Source organism: Vanessa tameamea, chromosome 11 (genome assembly GCF_037043105.1).
Source record: "Vanessa tameamea isolate UH-Manoa-2023 chromosome 11, ilVanTame1 primary haplotype, whole genome shotgun sequence".
NCBI classification, from domain to species: Eukaryota; Metazoa; Arthropoda; class Insecta; order Lepidoptera; family Nymphalidae; genus Vanessa; species Vanessa tameamea.
The window spans coordinates 7,618,468-7,640,144 of NC_087319.1; the positions used below are offsets into that span (position 1 = coordinate 7,618,468).

Consider the following 21,677-nt stretch of genomic DNA (forward strand, 5'->3'; position numbering starts at 1 on the left):
AACTCCTAAAATTAGTTGTATAGTGACAATATAACTACTCGTATTTCAAGAAAATAAATAAAACATGTGTATACTATATTAACGAACTATGCCCAAAATCGCTTTTTGATATGAGCATGTGACAATTATAATAAACATTACAGTAATGTATCATATATGTATGAAATGTAGATATCTTTAACGTGAATCTGTTTAAGGTCTAAAGCGCCTGTGTTTGTTTTTCATTTTTTTTTGTTTGGCACACTTGCAAATACACTTTTTTTTAAAAAAAAAGACCCTAATTTTATATACTTTGATTATCTATTATTTATTTATGTCTTAAGTATTTATGTACATTCAGAAAAAGAACATGAAAACAAACCAACATTAAAATAACTACTGTACAAAACAATGTATGGAATGGTAGTAGGAATGCTAATTTCCCCACTGAATAATGATTCTAATTTACTGATCGAAAAAGTAAGGAGGAAACAATGAAGGCAAGAGACAATTTAATATGTACTTTATTGTATGTAAGTTTTTTTTTTATGTTAGTTAGGCTCACCTGATGGAAAGTGACTACCACCGCCGATGGACATCTGCAACACCGGGGGGCATGCAGGTGCTTTGCCGGCCTTTCAGGAAAGAGTACGCTCTTTTCTTGAAGGTTCCCAAGTCGTATCGGTTCGGAAAAACCGCCGGCGAAAGCTGGTTCCAAAGAGTGGTTGTGCGAGGCAGAAAATGTCTTAAAAATCGGGCTGTTGTGGATTTTCGGACATCTAGGTGGTGTGGGTGATATTTTGAATTTTGGCGAGATGTCCGAAGGTGAAATTCAGCAGCCGGGATCAATCCGAACAATTCATGGGAACATTCCCTGTGATAAATTCTGTAGAAGATGCAGAGCGATCCAACATCTCTACGCAAAGCCAGAAGTCCAGTGTGGGTGGTAGGGGTTGCCTTATGATGCCTGCTCCGCTTGCTCCGAACAGTGGCGAGCGCAAAATTGCCCCCCCCCCCCCCCCCCAGAATTCGGAGGGCAGCCTGGGCATCCCTGCTCAGGTGGTGTACGTCCTGAGCATGGATGCCCAGAGAGGGATTCTCCACCGCAGTTGCTGATAGTACCCTCCTGGGGTAATGAAACCAAATTCTGCACAACCATTATGTTTTGGGGGGAGGGGGATCAGGCTTTTTGCTTAACAAATAGATTTTCCATCAAATTGTTTCATTTATAACTGAATAAGCTACCTAACTAATGTCTACCTTCATTATAATTTAAGTAATTCTACTGAAATAATACTAATTCAAGCACAGGTAATTTATAATAGTTTTATAATAGTTTATTTTATACTACTACTGGTTTAGTTTACATTATTCAATCTGCATAGTTTCATTTTGTTTAAATATATTTACCCTATAATAATTTAACTCTTCTATACTTTCCTTAATATCATTTAAGCATCTATGCTGAAACTTCTTCTGGGGTATCCTCGAATATTCTTTTTGATACCATCTCTTAGCTAATTCTTTTATAGAGCTAACATCAATAATTCTATAATGTAAATAATCATTAAGATTAGGCATATATTTACTTATAAATATTCTATCCATGTAGACACTATTACCACCTAATGGGCACTTTTTTTCAGGAACATGTGACTTAACAAAGTTCAATATTTGATTTTCTGCTTCCAGAACAGAAAAATTTGATTCCCGACTAGCCTTTGTCAATCCACTCTGAAAAAGACAATATAAAAATATGATTATATATAACTCTTATTTAATTTTTTTTGCAAGCTGATTGATGATTTTATTAGTGGCACATACAAAAATATCAATACACCAATTATATTTAATTGTATCATAAAGAAAATTTTCTAAAGCAATTGATTTGAATAATATATGCTGTTGGACAATTTAACACTTAAATTAATCTATTGGTAATCTTACCAAATACATATTTAATGAAAGGTGATACTAAAATAACTCAAATTGTATAAATTATATAAACTTTTTTTATACCTCGCCGTGTTGAGCAATGCACCACGCGTTCATATTACTGAGTATTTCATCAGGTTGATGAATTATTATATTTGGTCCTTCTGCGATCAAATTTAAATTACAGTCGGTTACTAAACAGGCAATTTCTAAGATATGATCTTTTTCAACATCTAACCCTGTCATTTCTAAATCAACCCAAACAATCCTTTTTGTCGCACTATTTGAATGTAAATTCATTTTTGTTTCTCGATATACTGTAAAACGTTAAAATTATTTAATCGCTTTAACTAATCTGCAAATGATTCTTTAATTAGTTAATATGAATTTCAACTTCACACTTACAAAAATGTTTTGGTAAAGTGCTTAAACAACCTCTTGTGTAAAAAGTCAAAAAATTACGAAGAAAAATCATTTCATTAACATTGAGAATTTCTGGATAAAAAATTTGTTGGTCTAATACAAAGAGTCTGATATCGCTTATTTCTGCCTATTTTCAACGTGTAGCAAACACTTACTGTGAATTTGAGTTATACACGTGTACGTATAGTCTCAAGTCTGTTGTGTTTAATGACATAAGAATGTGAGTTAGAGTTAGAGCACACAACGATATATCGATCGATCATAGAATATTATCGAGTTATCGACAGTATTCAAGCGAAAATATTAGTTTGCAATAAAAGCTACGTTCGTAAATTGCCTATACAACGAGAGGAAAGTCAAACAGCAATTTTTATGATTTTACTAAATGATTCTTTCTATAATTTCTGTATATCATTAATATCATTCCTATTTCTTGACAGTAAAACAAGCTCAAATCTTGTATCGTAATCGTTTTTTACAAAATAAATAAGTTCACATGCTCTCAAAGTTCAAATACGGCACATTCATAAAGAATTAATGATGAAGTCAATATCATGATTGTATAAAGCAGTCATCCCTGTCTGGATTTCGTATTTTTATCGATATTAAAAATATCTGCATCACTATTATAAAGCGGAAACAATCACCGGAACGATCCTCATTTATTAGTTTCTACTCTGTGGTTCTTTGGACAAAAGGAGTGTGTTGTTAATATTGGAAAAGGCACAAATATTACATTTTAAGGTATATCAATATAGTACCTGTTAAGAAAAAAAGGAATAATAATTATTGGCATACAACACAATACACATCTAGTGGTTATGGTAGTTTATTAATTTTAAAATGAAAAATATTTGACCGAAAATATTCCTTTAACAATATAAATTCAAAGCTAACTAAAACTACTAAGTTTCAACAGAGATGAACCAACAAAATCCCAGTAATAGCTCTTTTATCAATTATATTATACATGTAATAAATTATTAATAATTTTTATGTATGAAAATTCACGATCTTGTTGAAAAATCACTTTAGTTTTTTTTGTAGTTGGACATTATTTCGTAGTAATAGCAACATTACATATTTGAAACTTTCATTTTCAAATATATAATTATATGTGGCAATGATAAGAATAATTAAACTAAAAAACATGTATTTTAAAATTTTATATGTACCTATAAATTAAAAAAAAATATATAACATAAATTGTCACAGTTGCTACAGATTATATAAAATATTGCTATTCTTCTAGATTGTCATGGTGCCTAAAGGTTGAATTTGTTTTTAAGTTTCATAATTTTCCTGAAGTAAGTCCAATTTAATAGGCAAAATGAATAGAATAGTGTTAAATCGTTGTCGGTGTTTAAAAAAATCCAGTAAGTATAAGAATCTTTATTCATCTTATAAAATAAACGTATTTTATATCGCTATAACCTTTAGTATCATTTGATTGATTATGTTATGACTTCATCAATATATAAAGTATATTTTAAATATTTTAATTTAAGTAAACTCTCATAATATAGAAAATATCTTATAAAGTGGTTGTGGTTATTTATTTGTTGCCGTTTTCAGAATGTTTATCAGTATCCATAATACATACATTTATATTTTACTCGAGAAATCACATGGTTATTTAACATTGTTTATATTTAAAATTAAGTACCAAATGCTTTAATTATTTACTAACGATTTTTATTTGTAACATTTACAAAATATACTTACCCCAGATTTTAAGAACAAAAAAAAAAACAAATTTGACAGTTCGTTTTACATTTACACTTGTTTAAATAGCAGTTTATAAATATAAATATTATTTGATTTCAGCACTACTCTGGGAGACTAGGCAGTTCCAAAATTTTCCATACATAACTCTTTCAAGGTCATTATCCTATTACACAACTCAACCCATTGGATTGCAGCATGATATAAGTCAGAAACCGTTCAATAGAAAAGTATTCTACCCTGTTTATGTAAGAACAATAGCAACAAGTAAATGTTATTATGAGAAGGAACCCCTGAAACCATCTTCTAAAGTTGAAGCAACTGTTGAAACTATAAAAAAGGAAATTGAAGAAAAAGAAAAATTACCAAAGAAGGAGGAAAAAAAGAAGAGCCTAAAACAAAGGATTATGGATGAATTGAGACACTATTATCATGGTTTCAGGCTGCTCTTTATTGAAGTGAGAATATCAACAACATTGTTGTTCAGAATATTACAGGGCCATTCTTTAACTCGCAGAGAGCATAGATTGTTGGTAACAACTATTGGTGACTTGTTCAGAATGGTGCCCTTTATTGTATTTATAGTGGTACCATTTTTGGAATTTGCATTACCAATTTTCATAAAATTATTCCCTAATATGTTGCCATCAACATTTGAGAGCCGAAGTCAAACCGAAGCAAAATTAAAACAGCACCTAAAAGTCAAATTAGAAATGGCTAAATTCTTTCAAGAAACACTAGATCAAATGGCTCCACAGGCAGGTAATAGGCATTCAGAGTTAGCTAAAGAGTTTTCTACTTTCTTTACTAAAATCAGAACTTCAGGAGATGTTGCTACAAGTGAAGAAATAATGAAATTCTCAAAGCTCTTTGAAGATGAAATTACATTAGATTCTCTTCAAAGACCCCATTTGGTTGCATTATGTAAAGTGTTGAATGTATCAACAATCGGAACAGGTGCCATATTGCGGTTTAATTTGAAAATGAAGTTGAGATCATTAGCTGCAGATGATAAAATGATTGCTAAGGAAGGTGTGGACAGTTTAAACTTCAGTGAGTTGCAACAAGCTTGTAGAAGTAGAGGTATGAGGGCTTATGGTGTATCTGAAGAGCGATTAAGAAAAGAGTTAAGAAATTGGCTGGACTTGTCATTAAATGAAAAAGTTCCACCATCATTGCTCCTATTATCAAGAGCCTTGATGGTACCTGAACATGTGCCTACAACATATAAATTAAAGGCAACAATTTCAGCATTGCCAGAACAGGTTGTAACACAAACAAAGGCTGCAATTGGTGAGAAAGAAGGCAAACTTGACTTCAAGGTAATTTTCCATTTTAATCATGTGTTTAATCAAAACATTCTTGAAATAATATTGTATTCAAATTATTATGATTTAGAAAATACTGCTTTAAAATTAGTTATAAATATATATATATATACACCTTATATCAAAATATTTACAGTTAAAGTCTTGAAATTTTATGTTTGTATAAAAATGTTTTCAGACTAAAGCAGATGCCATTAAATTGGAAGAAGAAAGGATTAAGGAAGAGAAAAAAGAAATGCAGGAAGCAGAAAGAGAGAAACAAATACTTGAGGCTAAGAAGAGAGAAAAAGAAGAACTTAAGGACAAAGCACCAATTCTTGATGAAGAGAGCACTCCTGTCATGGTTGATCCAGCACCTATTTTGGTCGTGGATAGTCCTCTTTCTAAACCAGAGGAAGGCCTGTCTGGCAAAGACATTGAAGTGATTGAAGATGCTTTAGAGAAATTAGGTAAAGTTGGCAATTTGCCACATTTTGTTACACAAGTTCAATGTTTTGAATTAATATTTTGGTTGACAATGACTTACATACTTTCTTGGAATATTGTTGAGTATTCTAAAATAGCTTTAGCATGACCAAATTAATCATCTCAAAACAAAACATTCAAATTTTTCTTTACCTTCTTTTAACATATTTATTTATTATAATTGATAACTGTTGTATATGTATTTACTATGAATATGTGTGCAAATATTAGGTTATTTTATATATTTTTTTTTAAAGAAATAATGATTAAATCATTACCCGAACATATTTATGTAAGGGTCTAGTTGTTACCATGGGTATACCATGTTTTTCATTTCAAGTTTTAACTGAGTTCACTTTTTAAAATAGATATTTTGTTTTAGCTGAACAGAAAAAGTCTCTTCTACTAGAAAAAGAGAGCATTCAAGAGCTGAAGGGAGAGTTAATGGATTATAGTGAAGATGTTAAGGAGATGAATGAAATTGTGAAGAACAAGCAAGCTGACATCAAATTGACTAAAGGAGCCAGGAGGTTAGATTATTTAGTTTTCATCTTACTATTGTTGCTCTGTCAGAAGCCACCATAAATATGGGCAAACATTTTTGGTAATAGATTTGCTGACAAAATATCTACATATCATACTTGAAAGAAATTATTTAATAATATCTAAATCTTAGAAAATATTTGTAAATAGCCCATCACTTATATCATATAAGATCTTCGATTTCTGAAGTAATTGTATTTTTTGAGTCTCATAAACATACATTTAATGTGGGTGCATAATGATAGAAAAAGTCAAAATGATTGGTGTAATGTTAAATGTGTCCAATATTTAAATATATATACAGTTTATTTTTTTTTTCAACAATCTCAATACAAATATTCTTATTACTTAATAATAAAATGTAACATATTAATTAAATGATGAAATAAGCTTAAAAGATGTAGATATAATAATTATTACTTCAATTTATTCACTGCGAAGTGGTGCCAAGAATATTACTAATTGACTAAACTATTTTAAGATTATATGTATTAGATGTGGATAATCATAGCAGACTTGCTAGTATAGGCGTAATCTAATAATTTGGTTCTTTGTGATCAAATAAAAACTTATTTATAAATGCGGTAAAACTAACCAGGTATAGTTTAGTCGACAATATTAATTTATTATTATACAATAAAAAAAATCAAAAGAAAAATATTTAAATATTAACAATTGTAAGGAGTGATAATTATATGATTCACAACTGAATTCATAAACTTCTCAATGATTAATATTTTTCAATAATAACATGAAAAAGTTACTAAAGATAATATCAATTCATTAACTTAATTTAGGTTATCGATGAAGGAACAACTGCTGTTAGATAAATGGCACCAAATTATCATCCTATTATGCAACTGATAACTTGTTGTTTATAAAGTATTGTTTTTAATCTTTAATACCTATTTCTATAATTTTATCTTATTTATTTATATATTGTTATTCAGGGTTTTAACTATTATTATAGATAAAATAATTATTTTCTCAAAATATTTAAAATATATCTAAGTAATATATTCACACAATTTCTGTTTATCAATTTACAGATTATATCGAGCAGTTAATAACATGATCAGCAAATTAGATTCAGTGCTAATTGAACTGGAAAGCAAAGAGAAAGCTCTTTTGACTACACTGGAGCAAACGAAAACTGAGCCTGAGAAAGCCAAAGAGCATTTGATCCAGATAGACGAACTTATGCATTCCATTAAGAGTCTACAGAAAGTGCCTGATGAGGCAAAATTGAAACTTATTCAGGATGTCCTGGGAAGGTTAGATGATGATTTTGATGGACAATTGAAGATTGATGATGTCTTGAAGGTGAGTTTCGTAGTATTTGTATTTGGGTAGGGCTTATGGTATGAAAAGTTTTAGTTAATTCTAATTTGTAATAACCCACCACCTAGTAGAGAAAACATATACAATATAATTGTGTTTGTATTTGTTTGTAAATCTCCCCCAATGGGTCCTAATAAATTCACACAAAAAAATAAATGCAATTTTTTTTATTTTATAAAATTCTGGTATGCATATTTTTACAGAAATAGATTTTCTCCATAATATTTTACATAATATAATTGATGTGTCATTAATAACATGGTTATCGTTAATTTGTTACAGATGTTAGAAATAATAGGCAACGAAAACGTAAATCTGTCAGAGAAGCAAATGGCGGAACTGATTGAGCTGTTAGATAAGGAAGAGATCCTGGAAGTTGAGAGTAAGATACAAAAGGCATTAGACAAAGCTGCCAACGCAGCCAAAGAACAAGATAAAACCAGTGGATCTGACGGAAAGGTACATTTATTTTTTTGTTTTCAAGTTATCCAAACTTATATCTCGGAAAATGTATGAATTTTCTATTTCGCATATATGTATCTTTAACCCAAAAAAATAAAATAATATTGGATGAATTGTATTAGGCAGATGAAGCAATGATTTGTAAACCAATTAAAAGAAAATATTCTCTGAACTCAAATATTATGTATGCTTATTTTCATGGTGTACGATTCAGTGGTATAGGAGTAGATGGTATAGGAGAATCAACCACATCGCCGTATCGGCTATAACGCGCCAGTTTAAAAACGGCTCCATGAAAATATAAATTTGTAATTTGAAAGTCTAATTTCATGGTGATTGGTCGAGCCAATGTGTTAAATTTTATTAATCTCAAACAGATATCCATTTCTTTGTATATATACAGTTATTCAAACTTAGTAAATGATTATATCCAAATTCTCAAATGCATGTTTATAATTCATAATGTTGTCCATCAATTTACATGACATCTATTATCCTCTGAACAAATTTTAATTATTATTCTATTACATTATTATAACTTTTAGATTATTTCACCAATCACCATACTATGAATATGGCGTGGTATACGCGTTTCATATCAGTCACAAATCTAATTTCTTTACTACTTACTTTTTACCGAATTGAATACTAATTTCGCCATTTCAGCTCATTTCATATATTTTTATTGTTTATATACAAAAAATCAATATAAGACTGTTTATTATTTTAGATATATGAGATTAATATTTCTTATAATATTCTTATTATCAGAATCTATTCGATTTGATCCGAGAAGCGCAGAAACGACGAGAAATGAAGAAAGCGGTTGAGAAGTTTGGGGAGCAACGGAACATGCCCAAGAGTGAAGATATTGTCACCGATCACGAGGAAAAGACCAAACGACCGGAGAGCCACAATAAACCTTGACTTTCCTAGCTTAAACATTTTTTTTTTCTAGTAATGTTGTAAATATGTTATGTCAGTTGGTTTAGGGGTTTATGCTTTCATGCCATTTTGCTGCGGCAAATTTGCATGAATGCAAAAGTTAAGAGCTTGAATAAGGTATTTGACTATTATTCGGAAATATGTTTTGTGTTGTTTTTTTCTGTAAGATTATTTATCAATTCTGTAAGATGATGTCAACATGCAAAGTGTATTGTTTAAGTAATATTTTTTAATAATAAATGAAAATTATTATGATTCGCTAATATTTTCAAATAAACAATAAAGTTGAACTAAACTATATGAACTTTACACAGAGATATATGTATGGTGAATATTTATTAGTAAAACATCAATGTATGTTGCATGAAATATCATAAGAATAGTCAAGTACTCTTATCTTTCTCTATGTTTTGTTCTGGACCAGACATATAGGTGCGTCTAATGTCTCGCGAAGTAAATGAACGTAGAAAAATTATTAATGTGTTACCTTAATGACAATAACCATTTTTTAAAATACATTTTCACATCATTCTGTACATAACTAATATATAATATAAAAATATATTGATTCCACGCCGTACAAAGTTACTGTTCGTATAATATTTTTAATCTTTGGTATTTATGGTTCTGTTTATTTTGGTTATATCAGAGTTTTATTGTTATTATTTATGCATTTCTGTGATCAATGTTCAGTAAGTTTATTTTATTTAATTTAGAAGTATTAGCAACAAAATGTTGCCTCGTGTATAATGCATACACTTGTTTTCAAACAATAAAAATTTCCCCCTTTTTTATTTTGATTACTGTTTCACTACGACTAATTCTTGCTATGACAAAAGTGTCATTTTACTAACGGTGGTTAGTATTTTTGGAATACATAACAAATAATCAGCGGAAGCTAATTACAATTTCTATTTATAACCTTTATAATGAACTTAATTATAATAAATTAATTGAAAGAAACAACTTCTTATTGTTAAGTTTTTAAATATAAACAAAAAAATGTCGTAAAAATTAACCTTCAAAGCAATTTTATGTTAAACAAGAATTACAATTATTTTTTTTTAAATTAAGTAAGTGTACATGAAGACCACTATAAAGTAACATCGTTTTCATATAACATTTAGTTGCTTTCTGTACAGGTTACAATTAAATTAGTATACATCGAAATATGTATTTCATTTCACATTAAAAACAATATTTGCATATAATGCAAAAATATTTGGACATTTCTCGAAAATCTATTTATATTGGTTTATAGTTATAAAGAGAAAGCGTAAAAAGGATGTATAAATGAATTTCGTTTTGAATAGATGTGCAGACAAGTTGTAAAATGTTACGATAATACAGATGTCTTAAGATAACATGTTTGTGTGTTTTATTTTTAATACTTCTTTATATATATGTACGCATACAATTACAAGCGGTAATCATACTAAACAAGACGTTGGAAGTTACGATGGAAAAATTAACATGACATACTCTGACATAAGTATTAATTTTTTTTTTAGTTATAATACAATTATTTTAGTGATGTTACTTGTATCAAAAGGTTTAAGAAGGTACTATGCGATGTTTTAACATAGCCGCTATGAACTTATCACAATTGACTGCGGATTAACAGAATCGTGAAATCCCTGATGAATGCGAATACGAATATTCATAGTTATTCTAAACAATATTATTTAATTCCATAACTATATATATATAACTCTTGCGAGTGGCATTCCTTGGATGTTTTCAATACCTTACAAATATATTTTAATTCATTTTTGTCAAGTAATCTTATTATGATTACTATATTATCTATTCCACGACACTAAATTTGAAATATACTGTATATATATGTTAAATAAACTGTAAACACTTTGAATAAGTTTACCTCCATGGTGTGATATTCAAAGACAAGTAATTTAACAAATTAGTGTTCCAGTCTAGATTTTCCAGACATATAAGTACTAATTTTGTTTCAATCATTCTAGTAATTTAGTATAATAGCAATCTCTATATAAAAAAATATTTCAATCAATTGTATTTAATGTTGAATTATATCATTGGGTCCTTTCTTTAATTCATCAACTCTATTCATTCAATTTTTTTTTATAAATTGAAATATTTTAAATAATGGCGGTCTAAATATGGCGCGAAAGTCATGATGACGTCAGAAAATCAGTATTACTATTGGTTACCTTTCGAAATTGTTGCCCAATAGCATACTAGGCACACATTTCCACGAATCATGAGCGAGAATCAATATAATCATGAAATCACGGGCTTTTAGTCGGCCATGTTTAATAGATTAAAAAATCGAAGCATTGTCATTGGTCGATAGGGAGACGTCATTTCAATCTTTTGACGGCGTTGCGCAAATTATAATTTTTGACTCTCACTCATTGCGACTGCCATGTTTTTTTTCATGTGGGGTGTATGTGTATAGAAACTATCATGATAATTTCGCCATATAAACTACTAAGGGTAAGTGTATAAATTTTTCTAAACTTTTATCAAACCCATGCGGAAGTGCATCGCGCAACCATAGTGAAAGTGTATCATGTAATACTGTCGTATTCTTGTGAAATTGTATCGTCTCATTTCTAACTCGCAAGTACCTAACGACTGTGTCAACATAATTAAGGATTTAGATGTTGCGCGGCTATCTCTTTGTTGATGTCAGGTAAAGATATTATTGATACACGTGAGTTCGTATTCAATAATGGCGTGTATAAGTATAAAGTAATACAGCCCTTGCGTCTGTGACGTTTGTTTGGCGCCATCGACCCATTTAGCGCGGCGGGGCGGGTATGGGTTTCCATGAAATTCTTTGTGCCCTTGCAAGTCATAATGAACATTGTAACAAAACAACACGTGACATCATAATAAATATAAACGTTTATTTTACAGAAGCAAGGGGTGCAGTAAGTGCGTAATTCGTTAATAGCTAGTGACAATGAACAAAATTTACTAAACGCGAAGACCGACTCGAGAGCAAACTACGAACCACTAGCAAAGATTAGGCCAAAGAAACAAGGATGTTTTAGTACGCTCGCATCCTAAGGATCGATATAAGCACACGGCCCCTGGCAATTGAAAAATGGACATTCGATTTTTGAGCATTATGATTGTGTTTGATAGCAGCAAAGATTATATCGGGCAGGATGCGTAAGCATAAGAGAGGGAGCCAGGCCTACGCCTGCTGGCCTGCTACATCCAGAGAACTGCATTCGATTCCGCACTCCATCTGATACTTGCACACAATACACAGGTAAGTTGTTATACCAAGTAATACATTATGATACATCTGTATACATAGCATACATCACCTTACATTACTCATGTATTATGTGGTATGTTTGTACACAAATAAAATATAGATAAATGTTTCAAAGGATGCAAATTAAACAATATGCTTAAGTCCATGACAAGGGATTGGTCTTTAGTAAACTTCACTTATATTTAAAACAATATATAAGAAAAAAGAAAAAAATTGCAAGTACAACTGATGTATATTTAGAATTAGTACAAGGGCTAAGTGTGACAATATTTCTAGTAGACAACATTTAAAATTTGCCCATTCAATTACAGTTATAGAAAGATAAAATATGGCTATAATATAATGTTAGTTATCAGTAACAAAATCATTAGTAAACTGTTAAGTAATTAAACTAAAGATAGCTAATTACTAGTCACTGCTTAACATTAAATGTAATATTGTAAAGAATTTCCAAATAAATCATTAGGGCACATTAATGTTAAGAACAGTATTGTAATACTTTTATAATGGATCAGTCTTAGATTACTAATTTATTATTTTCTCTGCTGTGAAGAGGATATGCAGTGCCCAATTGTTCAGGAAAGGGACCGTAACCGGGGAAATGTTAAAATGAAGACTTTTAACACTTTTAAGAATTCTTATAAAAAGGTCGGTCAAGTATTGCACTATAGATCTGCACGGAGAGTTTAATTCACAGGCAACATTCAAATTAGCAACTTGTCCCTTGTATTTTATTGGAATTATAATTATATGTGTTGTCTGTGAAGTGCACTTGAAGTTTTTTTTGTTTCCCTTGGTTTGCATACATCCTCTTTTTGTTTCATGCCTATGATTTTTTTCTTGCTCAGTTATAATACTCAAAGTCGTATCTTACTCATATTAGCAATCTCCTAAAATGATCATATAATATGTAGCTCCATCATTCATTAAAATTATATTGTTAATAATATTTCTTACATTTTCACTTTTTTTAATTAGCAAAATTTTAAATTGAATTGTTGTTAAAAATATTAACGAATGTAATATAATAATATATATAAATTTGAAAATTTCAGGAGTCTAATCTGGACAACATTGTTGATCAGCTGTGCACAAGACTTCAAGATATTAAAGATCAAGAAAGCGCGTCGCTAATAGGCATGCCCACGTGTTCTTTGGAACAAACAGAGGCTGTGCGTCGATATTACGCTGCATTTCCGGCTCTAAAGAAAGGACAAGAGTCGCCATTGCAGTATTATTTGCCGCCACCGGCCTGGTGTCGTAAAAATACGCCCGATACGAAGGTCAAGATGCAAAGTGAACTCTCAATGTCTAAAGATTGGAATTCCAAAAATAAAAAGTTTTGTCCCGGTAAAGAACGTCGGAACTCGTACCACGGTCAAAAAAAGAATAACAGAAGACGATATAATAGTTACACTAGATCATTTGAGAGTAAAGAAAATCTACCTGAGTGGATGACGCACGAAGGCGTTTGGGATATGGAAACTCAAGATCCAGTTAAGGAGTTCATTAGAGCAATAGCATTGGATGAAGGTTATGGTACTTGTGAGAACACGGTGACTGACGATATTAAAGATATAACCCAAGTAAAGTTCAGATTTAAAGAAAACATGGTGCCCGATTGGGATGACAGCCTCGACCTCGATGCTGAGTGGGTCATCACAGATGATTTAAACCCACGGGCGAGATCTCCGATGGAGGAAGAGCTATACGCGAAATTCGAAGCGAAGTTCGATAGAAGCATCGAGGCGCTCTGGTCGAAAGACCAGAATACTCCAGATGACGAGTATCAGGACCTGCCGATCGATTTTCAAGATTTACTCTCGTCACCCTCCGATCATCTCTTCGCCGATCCGTCCGCCGAGAAGTGCAGCATGATCTCGCTTACTGAGAGCATTTGGTCTAACGACGTCCCTGACGTTCCGAGTGGCGAGCGAGCCGACCGTGCCGACTCGCCCACCCTCATCGCCGAGGGTCTCCACGACCGCTTCCGCCCGCTCAACATCGACGATACGGAGCCGCCTTGTCCGCGCGAGATCGAGTCTTTCTCGCTCTACGATGGCGACGAGCTGTACGATGCGCTCTCCACCGTCGCCAAGACGATGCGCTCCTTCACCGCCATCAATCACAGCCGGGACCGCAGCGGCTTCGTCGAAGTGCCGCCACGGCGCCGTAGAGACGAGGCGCCGGCTGCGCCGCCACCCCGCGCGCCGCTCAGTACGCGCACTCCCGTTGAGCGCGAAGATCTACTCACATCTGCGCGAACGCACTTCCGCCCCATCCGTCGCGAGGCCGAGGCCGAGCCGACGCGCTACGCCGACGGCGACACTTTTGACATCCGCGGCGAGCTCGACCCCGTCGAGTTCCGGCGCAGTGAGTCTGGTGGTGTCTACCTCGGCGGGTCGCTCGAGCGGTATCTCGAGTACCGCGTTGCGCGGAGCATCGACTACGGCCGACTCAATCTGACCGCCGCGCAGCGTTGCCCGGATCTAGACGACCCGGGCTTTCGGCTGCGCTTCCCGGTGCGCCAGATCGACGCCGGTGTTCAAACCGAGCGCCGTGCGGACGCCGCCTGGGAGTGCGACGAGTGCGGCGGTTCCGCCAAGAAAATGCGACCGAGCGCGATCCGCAGCATCTGGAGCGAGTCGCACGCGTGCGAGTGCGGCGGCGCGACGGGCGGGCCAGGCGGCGGGCCCGGAGAGCGTACCACCGCGCCGCCGCCCGACGAGCTGTCTCGCGAGTGGGAGGAGCTGCTGGAAGACATAAGCGCGGCGCACCGGCTGTACGCGAGCGAGGCGGGCGATGCGTGCGACGACGCAGGCGTAGGCGCGGACCGCAAGCGCCGCCACAGCGCGGCGCTGCGCTGCGCGGTGGCACCCTGCTCGCACCCGCACGCGCGCTTCCTGCATTGCTGCGCTACGGCGCTCGACCGCCCGCTTACGCGCTGACCGCCCGACCCCGAGCCCGAGGACCTACACGCGCCGCCCGGTTATTCGTTCGTCGGTCGTATTCGCTTTTGGTATAGTACCCCTCGAAATGCGTAGTTTGTAGTTTGTAAATTCGTTTCGATCTTTTGATATTCAATTGTAGTGTAGGTGCGAGACCACCACAACCTAGATTTTTCCTTTTCGAGGGTGACGCGACATTTGCCCGATGAAACGAATATTATCGACTTGTTTAAGTGTTTGACTGACCATCGTTTATTTTGAATGTAGACGAATATTTCGTCTACCTGTAGTGCCTTGTTCGTAATATTAAAATTTGACGTAAAATGACAATTTTCCTCTAGAAATGCTTCAAGCACTACGACCGACGAATAGAATAACTCTGTAGCGAAACGTTGTCAGTATCGTTTCGAATATGTTGGAATCGTTTTTTACTTCGGGTGCAAATTTAACGTTTAGCAAATAGTTTTCATATGTTTGTGGCATGTTACGAGAGAAAAGGTCAGCTTAGCACAGTATTTACAGGAACTTCATATAGTATTAACATTGAATTCAAAATCGCTAGCTAATATACTGTGATCTTTAGCGGAAACATATTGGCCTTAGAAACTGTAAATTATGAAATCACAATATCAGTATGTGAATATTGTGTCAAGGTGGCCTTTATCGATTATTTCTTTTACTGAACGATTATATTACGTTCGTTGTATATATCGCCTATCGAACTTGTTCTTATACGAAAAATTTAAGTAATTATAATGTCTCTTCCTGTTAATCATGTCTCTGGTAACAGGAGTGGGGTTTCAATATAAAATCGCACTATTTCAATACATTGAATGCGCTTGAATATTCATGTTTGATGTTTCCATTTTCAAGTCTCAATATAATGAAAAATAGCAATAATAATAATATATTAAATTAGATTCCTTAACTTTACCGAATGTTACGGTCGAGATTCCAAAGGGCTAAACGTGCTAACATATCGTATGATTTCTAGGAGTTGAAGAAGACGAGATAATTGATTGATCATGTTAGTTTGTTTTCTTTGTAGCGATTTTATATTGATGTAGGGATACTCAATGAAATGCTGCTGCTTATACATTTTTATTGTATTAGTAAATAACGAGTATTCATTGAAAATGTTTTTTATAGTTTATCATAGTTATACCGAACTTATCTGTTGGCCTGTATTTATTTGATTTTTTAAATACAGTCAAAATCTATTATAACGACATTGAAGGGACTACTTTTAAACATCTTATTACACCTTGGCCCATAGGTTGCAGTACAGACTTTAGATTAGTAACAGCTGGATGAGCAGGACAATTATCAACCAAAAATAGAACTTTCTTATTGTTTGCTTTTAATTCGGCGTCCCAGTCTCGCAACCATCTTTCAAAGATTTCCGATATCATCCATGATTTCACATTGTTTTCATACGTTACCGGCAGTGAGCGTACTAATTTAAAGCATCTTGGTTTTTTAGATTTCCCAATAACTAAAAACTTTTTACAGGACCCTGTCATATTTGCTGCAACCATGATCGTTAGTCTCGTCTCGGACATTTTTCCTCCCGAATAATTCTCTCCTTTGAACTTTAAAGTCCTGTCTGGTGTCATATTGTAAAAAAGTCCGGTTTCGTCCGCGTTAAAAATGTCGTCTGGTGTGTAGCCTTCGCATAACGTGGGCCACTTTTGCGTCATCCAATCTTCTACAGCACCTTTATCAACACTGGTAGCTTTACCACTCATTTTCCCGCCGACAATGCCTTGCCGAGCCCGGAAACGTTGAATCCAACTAGACGAGCAAACAAAATCTTCACCAAAACGTTGAGCAAAATCGTTTGCTTTCTGTTGAGGAATTGGTCCATTTATTGGCACATTATTTGTCCTTTAATATTTAAACCACTTTAACAAAGCTACTTCAATCTTCGTATGCTTCGTTGTACGGGCTCGTTTCATTTTCAAAAAGTTTTTGTTATAGAGATTTTGAATTTTTTCCCTCTCATTCCAGATGGTGGAAATTGTCGAGTGTGATACGCCATATTCTTTTGCTAAGTCTTTGTTTGGAACTCCGCTCTCTAACTTTGAAATAATACGCGACTTTTCTTCGATATTAATCTGCTTTCTTTTTGCTCCCGACATGTCGACAGTTTCACAATTAACTCAACACTGTGTTTTGGTGCGTCTTGTGTACAAATGCGTGTGTTTTGTTTCTAACAATTACAAAAGACCGTAAACCTTTTGTGCCTAAACTCGACACGTGTTTACTTTTACGACTTGTACGATAATAGCCATTGACCATTAATTACACTGTGCCTATTCAAATTGTTTACAATACGGATCAGCTGGTTGTTCTACAGATATAATTTTTCGAAAACATTAGCCAAATGTGGTCGTTTAATGCGGTATGTCGTAGTAAGCAATGTCGTAAAAAGCAATATTTTTTATAAGACAGTTATATAGCATTCAGCCGGGACCTTTGATTTTGGTCAATATAACCGATATGTTGTTCGAAACGATGTCGCCATAAACGGTTTTAACTGTATATTAATATTTTCGATCTGTTAAAATTTTATATACTTTATAGCGATAGCATTTCATTTTGAGTATTAGGACGATTCTAATATAATTCTTACAATAATATCGTCCCAAGTTGTTTATACAATTTGTTAATATGAAACTAGTTAACCGGTATTTTATTTTTTGTTAGTATTTTTTCGTTTTGTTTTCTGACAATCAAAATTTATTAAAAAGTGTATGGTAGGAAATTTATTTTATATAAAAAAAATGGAGGCATGAAGTATAAGGGAGAAGAGCATCTGGACGGTCAGTGTTGGGCACTTGGTTTAAACAAAAAATTGACGAAGAATGTAGTGTTATATAAAGTATACATAAAACTAGCTGCAAATGCTGCTTTTATTTATTGGAAGTGTCTAATGCTGATATTGCTTTGGCAAAAGTCTGGGTGCTATATATATTAGTATTCGTTATTAAGAGGCAGTGGACGTTTTGTTTTAATGGTTTGTCCAGTATGTCTTAAGTTTTATACGCGGCGATTTTATTGAGTAGCCGCATAATTAATGGTAGGATGGCAGATAAGTGATAGCTGGAGGGTTTGGGTAAGGATTGAACTCACATCTGCCTCTAGTAGTAAAGTGTCAAGTTTTTTTATGAAGTTGGACAATGTTTAACTTTGGGGCGTTTAGTATCGCTCCTTAGTGCGTTATGTGAAGAGATGGGACGGTGGTTTGTAAGGTGATCTTCGATAGTTATATTTACAGTCCCTGTTCAATATTTTTTATAATTTATCAATATATATCATGTACTTGATTTCACTGTGAACTGTTTGCATTATTGGCAAAATGTTATTTCATATAAAAACAGCATGCAAAATAAATTTAGAGAATATTGAACAGTGATAACATTAAATTGTAATATAATTTACAGCTCCAAATATGGATTGTAACAGTTCATATAGGCGTAACTGTTATTATATAGTTTATGTAAAGCGTAAGAAGTGTATATGTTATATTTTGTAATTTTTATTGGAGTCTTTGCGGTTTCCGCTTTAGGTAAATCGCCTTTTTATAGAGCCCAATTTTACCTACGTGTTTTTATAATACACTGGTAACATTGTGTCTCTGTGGAAGACTCTCACATATCATTTATTTATTTCATTTAAAAGTCTTTCTTTAATTATTACATTTTCATATATTTCATAACTTTGCTACGTTTTGTCGTGTTTATGTATTTATTATATATACATATATATGTATGATTTCTGTAGTGTGACTTCTGTTTGTAATAACTGAAAATCAAAAAATAAACAAAAAAAATATGTCGTTGCAAAAAATGCATTGGTATGACAACTGTATATATTTAATATGTGAAGTTAACTTATAAGTCATTTCAGTTTTATATAATATATTTATTGTTTTTGATTTGTCGTGTCGGAAATATATAAGCTAATATCTTTATTATTCGAGTAATAGCGTGTTCTCGACATGTTTCAGACATGGCAACACTACTCTGTATGACTTATCAGAATAGAAATGAGCAAAGTTGATATTTTTAATCTCATTAAACTAATGAACTCACTTTTCATTTTATGTCATTTAATATTATGAGCCCATCTCTGTTTTCATTTTGTTCCGTCATAGGTCATATTATATTGTACTTATTCCATTAACGATATTTGCTAAAGAATACTTGAAAAAAAAAACTTTCAGAAAATCCAAAAAAAAAAAAAATTGTAATAATTATAGTCAAGTTCGCATATAATATTATATTCGATTAGCTCTTAATCTAATGTAATGTGCCTGTGCACTTGATCTGTGTGTTTATCCTTAACATCTGGATATTAGTTGTATTGTGACAACGCTAGTGTTGTTTTTAACAACTGACGGGCTTGTGACAACCTTAGATGGGGACATAAAAACCAGGTTGTTGCAAGTCCAAAGTAATATGCATCAATAAAACTGTTGCAACCGACGAAATTATTTCCGTAAGAGATGGTTCAAAGCGTGTATATTTCAGTAACTATTAGTGAAATACAAAGAACTATCGAATACGACACATTTACCATATGTTATTCCACTATGTATACGATTTAACTGTTTTGTGACGAACCAACTGTCAACAAATCAATTTGCACGACAAAAGTGGAAAAGCCAGCCACTGTTTCTGCCTTCCCGCGCTAATGTGAACCAGCGCTTACGACGATATGTAACGAGTTTACAACAGCTTTATTGATTCCATATTGATGTCGCCTCTAGGTTCGCTTGTAACAATTTCAGATTAAGTATGAACGGAAATTTAATATTATTTATGTACTAAGATTGATGTTCTTTATAAATATGAAAAATATATTTCTATATAAATGCGGAACCTGAAAGCAGACTCCGACTTTCGTATTTATAAAAATCATTAGGAAGATATGCACTGTTTAAGGTTAGGAAATTGAAAAATAGAGAGAATAATAGAGGCGATCCTAGTTATAGTCCCCTAAGTTATTTCACACTTTATAAAACCACGATATAACACTTAGTGGTGAATGAGCTTTTTGTCAGTATGTATATAATTCGATTTGTAAAATTTCACTTTGGCGATTAATTACTTCCTAATATCATGTTGAGATGAGAGCAGTATGTTTTTCTATTCATCATTTTTGAGAAACATCGCTAATCACCACACGTTAAAAACATTTTCAATCAAAAAAAAAAAAAAGAATATAAAAATGCATGTAGATATTTCTAAAGACTAAACCTTGCATTGCTCTCGTCTCAAGAAAAACTTAAAACAAGTCGGCTTGTAACCGATCGCCGACGATAGCCTTGGTTACATGCATATTTGTTACTGTTCATCTCAATATATTATTTCTTTTGTTTCCAAAAATCTGTAATTCATTAGACAAAAGTATCTTGTAAACCGGGGTAGTAGCAGTACTTAAGGGATTTCACATTTTTTTATTTGGTGCCAAAATAGACATGCAATTAATACCATTTTGCACCACATGTCTACACATGCAAATAACACAAACGTAAAATTGCAAATTTTGTATTAGCTATATTTCTGAAAACATAATTCATTACGGATGAAATACGCAAATTTTGGCACCAATTGTTTCGTTCTTTATATTATGCAGACGATTTAGGTTAGACGTTAAATTTATAAAATTGAATTTTAAGATGATACAACCGTTACTAAATCAATTAGAAGTGGTTATCCCTGAAAATAGTTACCATTTTCGTTTACGTTAGGTTGTGCTCACTACTCTGGTTCTTGCCACCTTTGGGAAGATAATAAAAATAAACAAATCACTTATTTAGTTTTATTCAACCATATTTTTATAAATACCTTATACTAACGAAAATTACTAATATTTACAATATACGAGAATTTTAGATTAACGAATAGTGGGCGAAGTTGCTACTAAAATCAAGTCTATTCTAGCGGACTCTGCAGTCCTTGTCTTGCGTTCGCGCAGAAATGAGAGAGCACTATACAAAAACCACAGTTTACACTTTCATCCATTGAAATGCACGCGGTGCTTCGTTGAGAGCGAGCCACGCCGGTTTGTCTTAAAATATAAGAAGCTGCTTTTATCGGCAGTAGAATAATAAACTCATTTATTTCATAAATTGATTGTGATAAATTGTGACTAGACAGTGATATTGAACTGTTCGTGTTTTTAATGAAAAAAGTTTACTATTATACGGGTTGCTGATAAGGTAAGCTTTGTATACTTTTTTTTATAATAGTGTAGTTAACGAGATTATGGTTACGTTATTCCATAATCAAATTTGTATAGGTT

At 33.3% G+C, this 21,677-nt stretch overlaps 4 protein-coding genes across 7 annotated transcripts in view; 3 read left to right on the plus strand and 1 right to left on the minus strand.

Moving 5' to 3' along the window:
* LOC113402505 (probable oligoribonuclease) overlaps window positions 1-2,477 on the minus strand; it is a 211,104-nt gene extending 208,627 nt beyond the window's left edge. Inside the window, exons 1-3 of one of the 2 annotated variants that reach the window (XM_064216251.1) lie at window positions 2,320-2,477; window positions 1,999-2,231; window positions 1,331-1,713 (exon numbers count right to left, since the gene is read on the minus strand). In XM_064216251.1, coding sequence (XP_064072321.1) covers window positions 1,348-1,713; window positions 1,999-2,231; window positions 2,320-2,389 — 669 coding nt within the window. In that variant the 5' untranslated portion in view covers window positions 2,390-2,477 and the 3' untranslated portion in view covers window positions 1,331-1,347. Of the gene's footprint in view, window positions 1-1,235; window positions 1,714-1,998; window positions 2,232-2,319 lie in introns of those variants that run through there. The other variant, XM_026642784.2, reaches the window with a different exon arrangement.
* A 1,076-nt stretch (window positions 2,478-3,553) lies between these two features.
* Window positions 3,554-10,514, plus strand: Letm1 (Leucine zipper and EF-hand containing transmembrane protein 1). The gene is made up of 7 exons (XM_026642766.2): window positions 3,554-3,713; window positions 4,165-5,384; window positions 5,569-5,839; window positions 6,238-6,385; window positions 7,448-7,721; window positions 8,022-8,198; window positions 8,973-10,514. Exons 1-7 carry the CDS (start codon window positions 3,668-3,670, stop codon window positions 9,126-9,128), a joined length of 2,292 nt encoding a protein of 763 aa, XP_026498551.1. The 5' UTR covers window positions 3,554-3,667; the 3' UTR covers window positions 9,129-10,514.
* Window positions 10,515-11,460: 946 nt separating this feature from the next.
* On the plus strand, window positions 11,461-15,906 carry LOC113402494 (uncharacterized). Of its 3 annotated transcripts, none has more exons than XM_026642770.2 (4): window positions 11,461-11,621; window positions 12,048-12,408; window positions 12,971-13,065; window positions 13,473-15,906. In XM_026642770.2, exons 3-4 carry the CDS (start codon window positions 12,976-12,978, stop codon window positions 15,363-15,365), a joined length of 1,983 nt encoding a protein of 660 aa, XP_026498555.1. In that variant the 5' UTR covers window positions 11,461-11,621; window positions 12,048-12,408; window positions 12,971-12,975; the 3' UTR covers window positions 15,366-15,906. The 3 variants fall into 3 exon arrangements, with proteins under 3 accessions (XP_026498555.1, XP_026498557.1, XP_026498556.1); XM_026642771.2 differs by lacking the exon at window positions 11,461-11,621 and adding an exon at window positions 11,664-11,820; XM_026642772.2 differs by lacking the exon at window positions 12,971-13,065.
* Window positions 15,907-17,908: 2,002 nt separating this feature from the next.
* Window positions 17,909-21,677, plus strand: part of LOC113402498 (leucine zipper putative tumor suppressor 2 homolog) — a 99,711-nt gene continuing 95,942 nt past the window's right edge. Inside the window, exon 1 of the mRNA XM_026642776.2 lies at window positions 17,909-21,594. The gene's annotated coding sequence lies outside the window, so the exon portion shown is untranslated. The remainder of the gene's footprint in view (window positions 21,595-21,677) is intronic.

Bases quoted from the DNA above. Each gene is read 5' to 3' on its own strand.
- Letm1 (XM_026642766.2), top strand. From the start codon at position 3,668: ATGAATAGAATAGTGTTAAATCGTTGTCGGTGTTTAAAAAAATCCA. The intron at 6,386-7,447 runs GTTAGATTATTT...ATCAATTTACAG, and splicing joins TTGACTAAAGGAGCCAGGAG to ATTATATCGAGCAGTTAATA. The intron at 8,199-8,972 runs GTACATTTATTT...TCTTATTATCAG, and splicing joins CCAGTGGATCTGACGGAAAG to AATCTATTCGATTTGATCCG.
- LOC113402494 (XM_026642770.2), top strand. From the start codon at position 12,976: ATGCAGTGCCCAATTGTTCAGGAAAGGGACCGTAACCGGGGAAATGTT. The intron at 13,066-13,472 runs GTCGGTCAAGTA...TGAAAATTTCAG, and splicing joins TTAAGAATTCTTATAAAAAG to GAGTCTAATCTGGACAACAT.